The sequence below is a fragment of the Hetaerina americana genome, unplaced genomic scaffold (assembly GCF_022747635.1).
Source record: "Hetaerina americana unplaced genomic scaffold, ioHetAmer1.1.p SCAF_126, whole genome shotgun sequence".
Lineage (NCBI taxonomy): Eukaryota > Metazoa > Arthropoda > Insecta > Odonata > Calopterygidae > Hetaerina > Hetaerina americana.
Window position 1 is genome coordinate 294,009 of NW_027286359.1, and position 16,876 is coordinate 310,884.

The following is a 16,876-nucleotide window of genomic DNA, read 5'->3' on the forward strand; positions in this document are numbered from 1 at the left end:
GAATGCACGCGAAGCAAGGCTTCGAAACTTGGCGGAGGCGCAATTGGGGGAAGGGGGGGCCAGGCGAATAGCCAGGTGGGGAGGGGGGGGGGGCGAACCGTGCCTCGAGAGTTGAAACCACTCTGCTGTCGTCGAAATCGACGCAGCGATGACTTTCATCGGATCTCCTCAGCGACGGAATCGACCTCGGGCGACAGATTGAAGCGCAGCGGGTAATGCCAACCACGGTGGTGCTCGTCGGGGGCAGCCGGAGTGGACGCGATGCTGGGCACACGGTGCCGAGGAGACTGGAGTAATCTGCGACGGGGGGAGAAGGGGGTGGAGGGAGGGGAGGACGGGGGGGGGGGAGGCGAACGCACAAGATGGCGCCCTCGGGTGCTTCGCCGCCGCGTGAGTGTGTTGCCTGGAAGTGGGAAGAGGGGGGAGGGGGAGGTTGGGGGGGGGTGTGCGTGTGTCGGAGTGGGAGTGTCTGAGAGAGCGAGCGCTGTCAGCTCTGGGAATTGGATGTGCGGCGAGGAAGACGGATGCCCGGGGGGGTGAGGGAAGAAAGAGGAGGAGAGGGGGGGAAAGACACCCTGTATGTACGTGGCGCACCCTTGAGCGGAGAGCGGCAGCGAGTGCGTGCGTGACAAGGCGGGGAGGAGAATGTAACCGGGAAACAAAGCACCGTGGCAACCGATAGGGGAGCGAGCGAGGGGGAATTGTCCTCGGCGAAACTTTGATGCACGCGGGAGGGCAAAGTTGGGGCCATTATCGCCGGACTAAAGGTTTTCTCGATGAAATAGGACCATTCTCCTTCAATGTTCTCACAGACTAACTCTTTTCTGCGGTGACGGCGTGGCTTGCTCTCTGTAAGCCGCGACGGCCACCAAAGAAATCTAATATTGCCCCAGAACATGGAGGGCGAAAAGCTCAATGCTGAAATGTGTAAACAGACGAGAGGCGGTAACCGCGTTTACCGTGAATGTGAAGTGCACGCCAGTGACGACGAGCCTCCCACTCATACACGGCCCCCGGTCGGCGTCAGTGAATGCCCGTCTCCGGTGATTGCCTCGAGAAGGGCCAAAAGGGCGGAGATAGGAGGCGAGGGCCAGGAAGGGAGGGAGAGTGGGTGCAATGCGCCCGACCGCGCCCCCGCCGACCGACAAAAGGGACCTTGCAAGGAAACCCAGTGCTCGTTAAACCCAGTCACTGCGTTGCACGTCTTAAAACCGACATGCCAAATTATATTCAAGTTATATTGCACCTAGTTTCCAGAAATAAAAGCCACCACGCACGAGCAAATATTCGGGACACACACGTCAAAATCGACTCGCCTCTCCTTTTCGGAATAAGGATCGAGAGAAATCGATGTTTGATCTCTCAGTTGATCCGTCGTCGAATAAATATGACATTCCATTTTAAATACCACTCTCTCTATGCAACAATTTCAGAGTGTAAAAATCATTCGCCTTGACTGGGATTCGAACCCAGATCCCTCAATATCCGGTCGAGTGCTTTAGCCACTTAAGCTACCGAGGCGTCCTCTTAAACTCTGAAATTTTGGGGCTTTTAAAGGAACAAGATGTTGTGACGAAATACCGTACATACGATGTCCTTGTTGTACGATAATCTTGTTCCTTTAAAAGCCCCAAAATTTCAGAGTTTAAGAGGACGCCTCGGTAGCTTAAGTGGCTAAAGCACTCGACCGGATATTGAGGGATCTGGGTTCGAATCCCAGTCAAGGCGAATGATTTTTACACTCTGAAATTGTTGCATTGAAATGCACATTAGCGGATGACTCCGTTAAAAGTTACTGTTGCGGTCTTTCCCGCAGTTTCTTTGGAACCACTCTCTCTCTCTCTGGGCACTACTAACGAATAATAAAAAACGATACCAATGACCGGAATGTTTATCACATTAAGAGACTATGGAATGAATGTCACGCGTTCGGGTGATATTAGAAAAGTGCCGAGGGAGTATTAAAGAGGATGTTTTCGGAATGCGAAAGAAGGGTGCATTGGAGGGAGGGGGAGAGAGAGAGCAATTGTGAGGGAACTGATTAGAAGAGGGTGGGTGTGATTCGGCGGTGCAGAACGACGACGGCCGGGCTGAGCTACACATACGCGTGCAGAGCTAAGGGGCGGAGGGGGCGGGGGCGGGAAGGAGGAACGAGGGGTTCTCCCGCTCCCTCCACCCCCGCACGTTCATCTCCCGAGGAACGCAAATGGAAATGCCTCCAGTGGAAGGAGATAAGAGGCGGAGGCTGGAGCTGGAATGGGGGCGGGGAGGGCGAGCCGCCCCTCGCGACGGCGTGGCGTTGAAAACTCGGCATACCGCGCTGAATATTAGAAGGGACGACGCACATGCCATCACTCCAAGCAGCTTCTCACCACGGCGTCCGAAAGGTCGGCATTTGCCGCCGCATTATCGAATTATCATTGTGGCACTCCGCGAGGAGCAGCACGGGGCAGCGAGGGCGCCGCAGTATGACCTCCGAGGGAAAATGCATGGTGCACGAGGACACTAATATCGTACAATGTTATTCAGATTACTTGTCGCTCGCGGAAAATATGACATCATAAATCTATCTCCTCCACACTTAATCTCCCTTATTTTATTTAACTGTTCAGTGCTCGGTGTCGAAATCCTGTCAAGTGGTGCATGTTCGACACATCTGACTGATATTCCAGAAACGAACTATTGGGAAGTACTCGAAAGAGGAAGCAGAGCTATTCAGGCATTCGACAGCGCTTTATTCATCCTAATGCCATCTTGAAAAACGCCCAGGACATTTGGTACCTGCTCGGGAAAACTGAAACTCAGTAATGAACCGAATGAACCGATATCTAAGAAGGTCCGTCATTCGCTGGGAGTTGTTTTGTGCTGTAAGAAAATGTCACACGACTGTTTGAAAACCTTTGAATCGAGAGGAAAATGACGGGCGCGATTTAACCCACTGGAATGAAGTACGAGACATACAATATGTATGTAAGTATGCAAGTACCCACCGAAGGTATTTCCGGCGTGGGTCGCGGGAGCAGTGATGCCTCGCAGAGTGGAGTGATGCGGAGGGCGCGAGAGAGAGAGAGCAGTGTATGGAGCTGAGGGAAACATGGCGAAGGAATCTATGAGAGAAGTCACCCATTTCCATACGCACAAGTTCCAAACCCAGCCAAGAAAGCCATTAGGCACGAATACTATTCTAAAACACCCACAAATGACAGTACCTCAATGCTTCCTAAATTTCAATCAAGTAATCGCCGGCATGTACTTTAACCTAGGAGCGAGTAAAATATTTCATGACGGAAATAATCGTGCGCTGGAGCAGTTTGGAGATTCACGGTAATAATAACTTCTCGAGAGAAACAAAGTGAGGCGTCACTCGGAGACGCGTAATAATGAAGGCGTGGAAGTTGCTCTGGGGGGGGCGGGGAGGGGAGAGAAAGAAGGGGGGGCGGAAGTGAGAGGGGAGGGGAGCGGAGGGCTTTGGGGGGCGAAGGGAAATGATGAGAAATTCCACGGCGAGGATTTTGGGGTTGAGGGGGGGGGAGGGGAGGGGAGGGGAGGGGATGTGGCAGAGCGCGGCGGCAGGAGATGAGTTGGGGAAGAAGGGAGGGGGTGGGGGGCTAAATTAAAAGCGTCGGTCGGTCGCTGGAGCAGAGCGAGGCTGAGAGAGCAAATGAAGAAACTCGAGATTGACGCGAGAGGCGAAGGGGTTTCCATTTTATTTTTATTTTTACGGGCAACCTCCTCCCTCTTCATTTTCTTTCAGATATCTGCGACATTTCCACTCGCTCGTGATTGGTTTTTCCTCCGCTCCCTTGATTAATGCGTCGGGTGGCGAACAGCAGACCCCCCTTAAGCACGACAGTTGGGCCGGGTGGGGGATTGGGGGCGGGGGGGGGCGGAGGAGGGCAATCCCTCCCGTTCACACTCGACGGCGCCTCCGAGCGCGGCGGTCACTCGTGTTCGCCCATCTCTTCTCGTTTGCAGAAATAATCCCGGATTGGGTTCCGTGGGAAGGGGGGGGGGATGCATAAACACCCCCCCCCTGTTACTAGAGCATGGAATATACACTGACGAGACGTTGAGGAGATTTTTATTTCAATTAGTCTCGGAATCTAATAAACCGATGTGCCACGATCCCATGCATCGTCATCAGCGACTGGTGGCAGAGCGGGCATTTAGGTAAAGGAAGAACCTATATATGCACGAGCTGTGTTCAGAAAATAACGGAAATTTTTATATTTCGCGGATTTGGAGAGTCCGATTGCCAAAATTTTGTTATTATGTTGGTATGCATGCCCCTTAAAGTATTATAAAATTTTCATCTGCGTTCATTTTTTTACTTTTTCTGTGGCTGCAGCCGCGTTTAGGTTAGACGTATTTTTATGAGCTCGGCGATTTTTGCTTAAAAAAAATGGATCAAAGAATTTGTATCAAGCCTTAGCGTTCGACTTCATATCCGTAAACCCATGTTTCGTCACCTTTTCTAACACGGTTCAGTAATTCTGCATCATCTTTGACTTCATTCAGTGACTTATCCTGAGCAACTTCCATTCGCCACTGTTTTTCTTCAAGATTCAACAATTTTGGGACAAATTTTCTGTCACGCGTTTGATGCCCAAAACAATCAAAAAAATATTCCGTGGCGTGAGTCAATCGACATGCCAACATCATCAGCGACCTCTCCTATTGTGATTCGGCGATCATTTCATAACCATTTCTTTCACCTTTTCCACGTTTTCATCGGCTGTTGTTGATGTGCTCTTACATACCGTACATCATCATCATTGACACATAAATCATTGTTACCAAAGAAATATCTACTTTAATTTCGACCAATACATGGGTGGTCTGAAAAGTTTCCGACCTAACAAAGACACAAGACATATTTTCTGAAATTTCTGATGATTTCTGAGGTCGGAAACTTTTCAGACCACCCGTATTCTTAAGATTGTTATGGATCCCTGAACGCAATTCAGAATACAATACCGGTGCATCCGCGTCTCCGCGACACAGGGAAATCGATGTGCCCAGAACGATCTCCCTTTGGAACAATCAATTCCAGTTCGAGTCATTGGTTAGCACGAATGCTTGTTATCAGAGTGATTGGAGTGCCCGAGACCGTTGTCGTGGATATGAGAAGCCAAGTTAACTCGCCTCATCCCCAAATAACTAAATATCAAATCGCAATGACCCGACCACCGCGGGAGGTTCTGCGTTAAACTTCGACACTCCTGCCGTTGGCTCCACAAAGGCTCCCCCCATTCGGCGGCCATTAACGATCAACACAGCACCAGGGCTGTGCAACCTTTAAATAAGCTGGCGTCTTATCTACGACCTCACTCGGCGTTCATCCCGTCGTCGGCTTCCCAAGTACGTAATTCCAATTAGAACGTGCTCAACCGATCGGTTGAAAAGTGCGCCCCCGAAATTAACCAGAATTCTCGCTTGATAAAGGACTTATTTCAAAAAATGTATTTTACCCCGAACTGCATTGATTTACGTAATGCGGCAGATGATAACAATTGAAATGAATTTTTAATTGATTGCGATGAATTTTTTAACAACTTCTGTATGATTGTTCAGAAGCAGACAACTCCATCCACCCACTCACTCGATTTGGAACCGCGGGTCGACTGGTATTATTGTTTCACATTATCAAGAGCATTACGCGTTCTAGTATCCGGGACACGTGGTCGAGAGGAGGATGGGAGTGGAGGGCGGACAGCTTCCCGTGCTTCGTCCGAAACACGACGGCGGATGCTATTTGCGGATGCCGCTGGCCGCCGCGCCAGCGTACGCGGCGTTCGGCCGTGCCGTCAAGGCACGCGCGCTCATCAAAGGCACGGGCGTGTTCCCCTCGACGGCCAACCAGCACCAGGGAGAGGAGGGGGGAGAGCGGAGGTTAAATGGAAAAGAAGGCGCGTGATGGAGCGCGCACGCGATGACTGAGTCTCAGTTAGCGAGTCAAGCGACCGTGGGACACGCGAGACAACAGATATAGTTAGTCGATGAGACAACGTAAACACGCGCGCTCTTCAAAGGCACGGCTGACGCGATGAGAAATTCGGGCCGGCGTGCGTCCCTCCACCGCGGGCCAATATCTCATCCCGCGCGACACTTGGCCAATCTCCTCGTTGGCTTATTTAATCTCGGCTCGAGAGGATCGGGATGAAGGAAGGACGGAAGGAAGAATTGCGAGGGCCGTCGGGGTAGTCGAATGCCAAGTGCCCTGACGGAGACATAATGCCGGGACCTTCCCATTGCTGATAAGTGCGTACTTCCAATGAAGTCATGAATGTCCCTATTCATCACTCTACGACTGATATTCGTGGATTTGGGGAGCGATGGCTAGTAATCAAAATGCTACTGCACTTGGTAACGAATTCGTCATGGTTAACTTTGATACGATGGACATTTCGTAATGTTTGACATTTAAAAAAAAAACACAACTTCGATCACAATTTTGAAAAAGAAAATGTTGAGATGTGTCAAATAAATAAAATTCAAATTTAATTCAAAGATTTATCGTGATTGATAAAAAATTAATTTCTCCTAAATACGAATTCGGCTAATAGATTCCTCTAATTTATCCAATCTAGTCCACGCGATCTTGCTGTCAAGACAGCAACAACAATTTTTGTATGTTTAAGTTAATACTCCTTTTAAAAATCCCTCCAACTCATAATTTATTCTTAATGACGGATTAGGCAAAAGACAAGTCATGATTTTTGCTAGGAGCCGCCCAAGGTCTATCTTTAACGGACTAACTATGAACGATGATAATGCTTCGGTTGCTAGGTTGAGTAAAAAGTGCAAAGACGAGGTGTCATATACAACACAACAATGGTTCATTTACATATTAGGGAAGAATATTTCAAGAGATCAAAATGAATATCAATCCATTTATTAAATTTATACTCCAACTCTCCCCATGCTGAAGATTTAGTTCAAAATTTTGATTGCACTACTACATATCCTGAAATACGTACAGAATTCAGAAATCATGCAAATAATTGTTACATACATTGTTCATTATTCTTGCCTGGACGAGTACTTCGAGGTCGCTTTGGGGAATAGACCCTCTTCCACACGATAACAACACTGGGATTTCCCAGGAGAACGAACCAGCGAAGCAAGGGACCGCAAAAAAAAACAGCGCACTTCACGCTACACTAACGTGGCAAAAGAATTCCCAGGGAAATTTTAAAGAGTAAAACCAGGAAAAAAACTCATTATTACTGCATACATGCAATGTTTGTTTTCACTGTTAAGTGTTCTCCCGAGCAAGAAGACGTAGCAGTAGTAGAAGCTAGTAGAGCATTTCGGTGACCATAATTTCCAATAGCGCATATTCTGCAGGAGCGGCGCTGATTTGACTGGAACTATTCTCTTGATTTGGCGGAAATATTAAAATGATATCAGAAACATTCCCTAAGTATTACGATAATTGCCTTTTAAAATCAATTTTCGAATACACGGCATTGAAAGCATTTCGAACTCATTCAAAGTCGCATCCCGCGCCGACCTTCGGGGCCGATGCAGGGAAATGCTACTTTCGTCACTGCCGAAACATCGGAGGGCGAGCCATCCGTCGATCATCACATGGAGATGGCACCTTCCAGGATGAGAGGCGGGCTGCAAGCGGTGCCTAGTCACCCTCGGGAATCATTAGGGACTTGACTGGGCAGTGCTAGGTACGGTTCGAGGGCCCCAGGGGCGTCGCTGACTCCGCCCGGCCACTCTCCTTTCAGTTCTCTTCCTCCCTAGGGTCTTCCGCCGCTCCTCTTGGGCACGGCACTCCAGTAGGCCATCTTTGTTCGTCCACCCTCACCTTGAAGCCGCTCCTGCTCCATGATTCCCAATACAGTATTCTTTTTGTCACCCGCCGAAAGGTGGAGGGCCTCTCCATTGTACAAGTGGTAGGATTCACGTGGGATCATTAACGTATAACGCACGAAGTTGGAAGTGGGCCTAGCTGTCGTCCACACTTCAGCCGAGGGAGCGGCACCATCGCCGGAAGAGAGAGCGGCGGTGACACGACCACTTGGGAAGATGACCCCGCCACGCCCCTCCCTCCCTCCTCCGGGAGCGGGTGGGGGAGGGGGGAGGGGGGAGAGGGGGGGGAGTCCCATCCCATCCTGCCCGCGACGGCGGCGGGTGATTTATGTATCACGACACCTCATTTAAACCTCGGCACCAGCAGCTCTAGTCCCACCGCCACGGCAGGCGGCGCCGCGGGTGATTAAGAGCTGCCGGCCCTGCAGCGATAGACTCGCAGGGGGGGCAGGGGGAAATCGGCCATCTACCCTCCCTCCCAAACTGGAAAAGGGACTGGAGGGGAGGTAAATGTCACCGCAGAGCGGACTTCATCCCTCCTCCCCCCCGCGCCTGGGGACGGGGGGGGAAGGAAGAAGACCCCACCCTTCAACGTCTTCCCCTCGCGGTGGAACTCGACAAGGTGCGGAAAGGTGTATGAATAACTCTTCGGAGCGGAGGGCCCCGACCCCGTGATGCCGACGCGGCGACACCCTGGCTCCCAACAGATTGGAGTAAGGGTGTCTGCGGAGATTATCCCCTCTCCTCCCCCACCTCCCCCCGGGTTGGCCTCGACAACTAGGGGACGCAGTGATTGCGGCGGAGCCACTAACTGACCTGACACTTCCAATACGATGAGTACAGTGCACTCGGTGTGATGGTTCTTCCAGCGAAGGCCAACGAATTTTCAATTGTCATTCCCTTCTCTCAAGTGATATGCATGGCCTCGACTGTGTAAGTGTACCTCACGAATAAATCACTCAGCAAATGCCTTAATTGGATTCATTGTCCTATTGCACCCTAATTTTCCATTGAGGTACCTGTGCTCCAGGGCTTAGGATATTAATATTCGCGGAGTGGATTCTCAGAACCTCACTAAATATCATTAAGAACGAAAAATATAGAAACATTTAAACTCGATAGTAATAAAAAGTGACTCCTCACTGTTCCAGCAGTCATTATATCGAAACAGATATCAAAAATGGTGGTACAGCTCGTCGTTAAGTTGTTCACCAAACTTAAAAGTAGCCTCTTACTCCCCGCGTTACAATATTAGCAACGATAACACCGAAATGGAATTGGTGGACTCTATTAAATGCCTAGGCGTTACCCTCACTCATGACCTCTAATGTGTGAAACACACACGCGGAATACTATATGTGGACTAGCAAACAAAATATTAGCATTGATTAGAAGAGTGCTTGGTAGATGTGATGAAAAGGTCAAAGAGAAATGCTATCTGTCGTGGTTAAGCCTCATTTAGAATATACTGCTAATATATGTGATCCTCACGAAGTTGGATTAATTCCCGAATTGGATCGCGTGCAGCGTAGAGAAGCTAGATTTGTAAAACGTTGTTATGATTAACTTAGCAGTGTATCCAAAATATTAGAGCAGCTAGGCTGGGCATCACTCAATGGAGCAAAGGTTAAATTACAGATTGAAGCTCTTGCATAAATTGGAAGGGCGTTTGTTTAGTAGTGATGTGGAAAATGTATTATTACCCCCATCGTACTACGGCAGGTGAGATCATGTCAGTAAAATCAGAGAGATAAAGTGTAGAAGAGATTGATTTAAGATATCATTTATTCAACGAACGATAAGGGATCAGAATAACATTGTCCGACCGCGGAAGGGCGTGAAATAATCATAAATTATTTCCGTCAACATTAGTCTGGTGTTTATTCACCCCCTGCCACACACCCAAGCGGTAGCTTGCGGGGTACTGAAAAATACAACATACTACGGATAACCTGAGGAAAGCCCTTAAGAGGAGCTTTAGAATCAGACGAATAATCTTCGATCCGCAGGGTGCTGGACCCCCGCGCCTCTCACCCCCCAGTGGACTCTTCTCCTCGGCACACCACCTAGTACTTGTTTTCTATATCCCATCCAGACGAACCGGAAATCCGGATCAAAGCGGGCCTGCAGAGTGACGATGCACCCGGCTGAGGTGCTTGGAGGGAAGGGGCGTGCAGGGGCGGGTACTCACCAGGGGCGATGTAGTCGGGGCTGCCCCTCTGAGACATGAGGTCGGAGGGCGGCTGGAGGTGGAAGGGCGGCTGCTGCTGTTGCGGCGGCGGGGGCGGCTCCGACCCCAGGCCGCCCCCGGCCACGAACTCGCCCATCGGCCCCGACAGCGAGGTGGGCGGCGGCGGGCCCTGGTCCATGCCACCCCCTGGAAAGAGGCGAGAGTTGAAGGCGGGTGTAGCGAGCGGGGTGCGGCACGTGATGCGCGCCGCACCCCGCAGTCAGTTACCATCGCCCTCTTAAACGCGGCCCCCCACCGAATCCGGCGCTGAAGCAAGTTCCACTCATTTCTACATGATATATCCACGTGTGGCGGGGGTGTTAGGGCACCACACATAATTAGAAAAAGAATGCATGCAAAAACCTCAAAATTATTAAGTCCACAAACAAAACATGGTACGAATTCATGCAAAAACACTTACACACCACACATATTCAATCACTCAAACTACCTCCTAACATACACACGCACCTACGAATATACCTGATATATTTGCAATTTTTAATGTACATCCGACTTGTCGATTAAATGTTTTTAATATATATAAAGTGACTTCGGTTTCTTACTATTATGATTTCTGATTATTCGGGAAAAGAATGAGTATTTGTATCCATCTATGAAATGATGGTGTGATATGAATGCCTTACATTGTTAAAGCAGCACTTCTAAAACAATGGGCGAGATATCTGTTTGCATATTTCCTTTCTCCTTTCCAGGTTTAATGGCAACTAAATATCCATCCGGTAGAGAAATGTATTCAGTTACTTCTGCTGAGATATTCTCACTTTGGGCGATTGGCATCACATGCTATGACTAATACGTCCTCCATTATTGTCTCCGTACGACATAATATTCAGCACAGCCGCGAGTCAATGCTTTAATTTTGTCATCTTGGCCCCACAAACTATAGAAAATTGAGGAATTAATGATAGTGATTACCCAAACAGAGATCAAATGGATTTTTGAATCCCTCTTTTTTGCAGTAATCCATAAAAAGATTAATCTAGGTATTGCCAAAATGAATGAATGGGGACTCGTATATTTTGTGGCAATATGCTGGCCAAACATGCCGCGTTGCTTTAGAGAAGTAACTTGGTTAACTATGGTGCATTATTTTTGGCTGTAAATGAATTGGATGGCCTAAAGATAAGTGTATTTGAAGCATCTGATAGTAGATTCATACGAGGAGATGGAATCCAGTACAAATAGATGCAAATACTCATTCTTTCCCCAAACAATCAGAAATCATTGTAGTAAAAAGCCGAAGTCACTTTAGAAATATTAAAAATATTCAATTTACAAGTCTGAGCTAATTTAAACATAGCAAAGACATCAGGTATATTTCTAGGTGCATGTGAATGTTAGTTAGTAGTTTGAGTGATTGCATAGGTGTGGATTGTAAGGGTTTTTGCTTTAATGTGTACCATGTTTTGTTTGTGGATTGTATAAAATTGTGGCTTTTGCATGCAAATTTTTGCTCTTAAATACGGATGGTGCCCTAACAACCCCCGCCACACGCCCCTGCGCCGGCTCGCGGGGTATTAAGACGATGTAGATGTAGAACCAGAAAATAAAACACTAACTTTGCCGGGGCATTAAGAAAAGTGTGCGTCAAGTAGGTATACCTCACCACCGAAGTGTTTGACGGAGTCCGAGGTGGCACAGGGGTGGCTAATGCATCCTGCCGCCGAGGCTTCAAGGGGTGCGTTTATAAGGGAGGGTGGGTGGCAGGGGGGGTGTCGGGGCGTGTGCGGGAGATAAGGCTAAGGTGGACCCCGTTGAGGCGGGAGACGATGCTTGTGTGCGACTGAGAGATTTGAAATTCCGCTTCTGCCATTAATCGCCCGCACCCACGACGACGCCCACCCCCCCCCTACAAAACACCCGCCTGCACCCCCCCCCCGCCCCGCTCACCCCATCGCCCGGGGCGTCGGCCCCATCGACAGAAGGGCGCCGCTCCCGGCGCCGCCGACTTGTTGCGCCGCAGATCCAATTAACGCGCCCGCACGTCATATAACATTCCTTTAGGGAATGGCCGATCCCGAGGTGCGGCCCGCGCACAAACAGAGTCGGGGCCGCCGAGAATCCAATCTTTGGGAAAGCGGCGCAGGCCCTCGCCTCGGGGCCCTCATCCATTATTCCCACAAGAGGGCACCCCCGCTTCCCGCCTCACGGTCAGCCAATCTCCCGGGCATGGCTCTCTTTAGTCCCCTTACAAGTTGCCATCGCGTAATCAAAATGCTTTGACGCCAAGGGTGAAAACGTTTGGGCGCACAGGGGGGGGGGGTGGCCCCTCGTGGGGTACTTCCGTCTTTCGCCTCACCTTACGTCGGCTGAAATTGCTCCTGGGCTACTTATATACTGGGAATTAGAGTTGAGCGTGTCATATATCCTTCGAAAGCAATAAATTAATATGCATTTTAAAAAATTACTAAGAAATCAGAAAAGAAATTTTGAGGAAAATAATTCATAAAATGTGATGCCAGGGATTTATTGATACCGAGACGTGACTGCCGCGCGCAATCGAGAAAGGACCGAGTACGGAGGATGACGTGACTTGCGTAATTGGGTTCGCAAATGCCGACACACATTTTGAACAACCGAAGTCGACTACCTCTGCCATATTCTGCATTTCTCATCACTACTGTTCGATTTTTTTAGGTTTATGGACAATGTTTTTAGAGAATCGCCCACGGGTGACGACTTCTAATATTAGTTAACCCGATTCGATAAATGTTTTAATGGAGCGGAGAAATATTTTTTTGATGTAGTATTAATTATTACATTGCTTTAAAGCTGACACTCATTCAATCTCTCATTTATACTTACTTCATTTCTCGAAATATTTTCTCATATTTCTAACTAAGTTAAAATAAAAACTCGGACACAACTCCGGTAGGAATACATAATATGGAGTTCAGAGATTCGCAAATGGACGCCGCAGGAATCGGCAAACCGCTGCAATATTCCGTATAATATGAAAAAATAAAATTACTTCTGTTGTCGGTCACCTCCTCAAATAATTACTACTAGTTTATGGGACAGTTTAAGGCGTAACATGGTGAAAATCCTTAATGATGAAAGAAGATATTTTGCTTTTCTAAATGGATTTTTTAATTACGACCTAGGTTTCGTTGCGGCATAGCTTGAAGATGTTATGCTGTAACGAAACCTAGGTCGTAATTACATAAAAATCTATGTGAAAAAGCAAAGTGTCTTATTTCATCATACTACTTGTATGAAAAGAATTGCTATTCATTAGATACATCTTGGGACTAGTTCGTTTTGACATAGCTTTTAAAGATATTAGAATTCATATATTAAATAAATTGAGCTAGCACGTTGAATAAAAGAAGAATACCATGAATGTCCACTCAAACGTTTCATTTGGTATTACCAGTTCCAACGCATAGGCGTCATTTTCAGGTACCCGAAGTACTTAAGGATGACGCCCATGCACTGAAATTTAGTTGTACTGAATAAAACTTGTTAGTGGAAAATACAAAATATTCTCTTTTCATTCGAAAATAAATGTCCGCGTAGTCAAACCTGATACAACCGAGTGCATGGTACGGTCAAGCGTACTACCGCCGATGTAAGTTCAAACGAAATAATAGACTAATGTCTGCGTCTGTCTCGGAAGATTATTTAGTGACTTGAGACACTCATTATCTCAGGATTCGTTCGTCCCTAAAAATCAGTTTGTACAGTTATTTCGCAGAGTAATCAGGTGCGCAACAGAATTGGTTAACAAGTATCCCTAATTTGACTTCAAATGTATCAACGAGTCAATATTTTTACCAAATTTCTTGTTTTTAATGACACTTAAATACATAATTCTCATTGAATAATCATTTTTCAAAAGAATTACATCTTCCTTTCATGTAGTTGTATTATTAAAATAACCATACAACGGATATTTTAATGTTCAACTATTGGCTGATTATATCCGGAGACATATTGAGACATTTCTAACAGGAATCAGACAATATTCATATTCGCGAGTCTCCGGCGGCACTGAAAACTATCCCTGCGCCATTTTATCCTTGAATCGTTCAGCAAAGATTTCACTAGCAGCACGGGAAAGCATTTTCCACTTAATCTCCGTGCGCAACCAACGAGCGCATCCGGAATTGAGAAGTCGATATTCCCTTTGAAAAGGCCAATGACGGATTCCTCGTGTATTTTATTGGTGCAATATTGAAGGATTAAAAGGGTAAGCAGTGCCCGCGATAGTGCGGTAAATTGACGCTCGTGATAAAGTTCGTATTGGAGGGACGACAAGTGCTCGAAAGAGAGAGTACCTCTCGTTTTACTCAGCGCAAGAAGACTGACGAAGGACAACATCATTCTGGTGAAGGTCAAGAATGGTCACAATAAAATCAATTAAATTTCAAATATCTTGAAAAATATATCCACCGATCGAAAAAATACTTCCAGCGATGGCAAATTGAAGCCTGTTTAACCCGCACGCGAAGGTCGACACCACCGAATAGGAGTGGGGGAGGAAAGGCCCTAGTACTCACCGGGCTGAGGGTAGGCGCCTGGTAACGGGTGCCCGTGCGGGTGCGGCGGTGGAGGGTGGTGGTGCCCCGGGAAGAACTCGTGGAATCCGCCGCCGCCGCCGTGATGGTGGTGGTGGTGGTGAGGGGGGCCGTGGGGGTGCGGGGGCGGCGGGTGCCCCGGGTGGTGACCCGGGTACCCGAAGTCCGCCGGTCCGAACTTGCCATCGGCAGCAGCGGCCGCGGCGGCGGCAGCTGCGGCCGCCGCAGCCGCGAAGTATGGGAAGCCACCAGGTCCCCCCGGACCCCCGACTACGGGCCCTCCGTCGGGGTCCAACCCGGGCCCGCCAGGGCTCAGGTTCATGGGGAAGCCACGCATCTTGCGGGAGCCGCCGAAGAAAGGCCCCCGGCCCATGGAGGTGAGCTGCTTGAGGCGCCGCTCCTTGCTCCGCTTGTTCTGGAACCACACCTGCGAAGAGCGGAGAGCGGAGGAGGTGAGGACGGGCTGGGGTCAAACCACGCCCGCCCCCACACCCCAACAGGAAGTCGCCGGGAGGTGCCTCGTAGAGCACTTTTTCCCATTTTTCAAACTTTGCAGCGATCGCTTTCCACTTTGACTAAAAGTTAGACTCATGTTTCCGTACATATACCAAGGTTTCAGCACAAGTGATGACTTTGTCAACATAATCAGGTTCATTTTCAATACTTTGCAAAAGTTCCCTTGAAATTTCCGCTCGGTTGGGCTTTGGTGGCACAATCGGCGCGCAGAGGAATCAATGACTGACGTCCTGCCGCTTTCACCGCTCGGAGAGCACTGAGACCGACTTCGAACAAGCGTCTCTCTCCTCCGACACGTGGCGACGGCGAAGCTATGGGGAGGGCGCGTGTGCGTGGCTCTGCGTGCCGCGCACGAAGGCGTGCATTCAGTCGACGCGGCGGGGACGCAGGGGCCTCGTGGGCCGGGGCCTTGCCCCCTGCCACCCGCGACGTGCCACGGCATGTGGGGAGAAACGTACGAAAGGGGACGCCCCACTTGACCACGGATGGACCAGGGTCAACACGGACGCATCTCACGACATGCCGAGTGGATGTCTGCTTGAGGCGCCGTCCGATGTGGATGATGCCGAGGCCAATACTGGTTTCAACGAAGACATCGATTGATGCCAAGGTCCACGTAAGATTCAATGTTTTAATTTGAGCGGCCATTTACTATAAGAATGCCTTTGTTTTTTAACCGTGCGCATTATTATTTGAATTTTAATTGTTCTTTCAAAAAGGGCGACACATACGCATATTAAGAGTGCCCAATCATCCCCCAAAATCCATTTTTCCGGACCCTGTTCTAAAATATTTGTTACTGGTATCAAAATACATAAGAGCACTTTACTTAGACTAACTAAGTTCATAGTATTTCCTTACCGTGACATCTAAAATCTATTTATCACACAACTGTAAGTGCGCACCAAAATATTCGCACTAGGATTTATTAGCATGAGTATTTACTGGCGATCATCCTTCTTCTAGGCAGTTGAGACGTCACTGCTTTGGGCACTAACGGTCTAGGGGTCTGCGATATCCCTCATGGTGCGCAGGGAGAGGCGCGGATACGATTGGCTGAAAAATGCGTCTCGCAAAAAATGTTTGTAAGACGCAAAACATCTTAACTACTCCATCCCTTTAGCAAAACCTCACCGATTCCACCACACATCGCTTTTATCGCCTCATTCTTAACTTAAGCAGTTAATGAGTACTCTGCCTGGCCTTCTACGCTGATTCATCCACCATTTTACATTTAGCATACGTATCAACAATCAGTGTCCCTCTTGTAAACCTTCCCCGCTCAATAATTTATAAACAAGACTCCTCATCTGACGTTTCTGTTAACGATTGTTTCAACCCTTGACCTCTTGATTCTCTCCTTTCTCAGAAATCACACCGCAACTTGAAACACTTTCGGCATATAATATTTTTCCCTTTTTCAATAATAATAATAGTGATCATTTGTTATCCTTAGGCTATACAGTCACCTTAGAAAAAAATTACATCAAATCATTTGCCATTGATGAAATTTGTATAAAAAAAACAAAAAGAGAGGTGTTTTGCGTTCACACAGTAATAATAATAATAAAGTTTCCATTCAACGAAAAAAACCCTAGAATTACATATTATTTTAGAACCTATGTGAATAGGGTATCAGAAGCCATGGTCTTGATATTGTTGGTTAGCTCAATGGCCTTCGCTAGACGACTGGGCAATCGACGACCAATCAACATCCTATGTTCGATATGAATGTGCACTGCAACGCCGTTCATTTTCC

The 16,876-nt window shown here is 48.1% G+C and overlaps 1 protein-coding gene across 1 annotated transcript in view; it reads right to left on the reverse strand.

The window, feature by feature from the left end:
- Positions 1–9,893: 9,893 nt before the first annotated feature.
- The window catches only part of LOC139686018 (LIM/homeobox protein Lhx5-like), a 217,252-nt gene continuing 210,269 nt past the window's right edge, over positions 9,894–16,876 (reverse strand). Inside the window, exons 7-8 of the mRNA XM_071583115.1 lie at positions 14,584–15,028; positions 9,894–10,204 (exon numbers count right to left, since the gene is read on the reverse strand). Of these exons, the coding sequence (XP_071439216.1) occupies positions 9,894–10,204; positions 14,584–15,028 (756 nt within the window). The remainder of the gene's footprint in view (positions 10,205–14,583; positions 15,029–16,876) is intronic.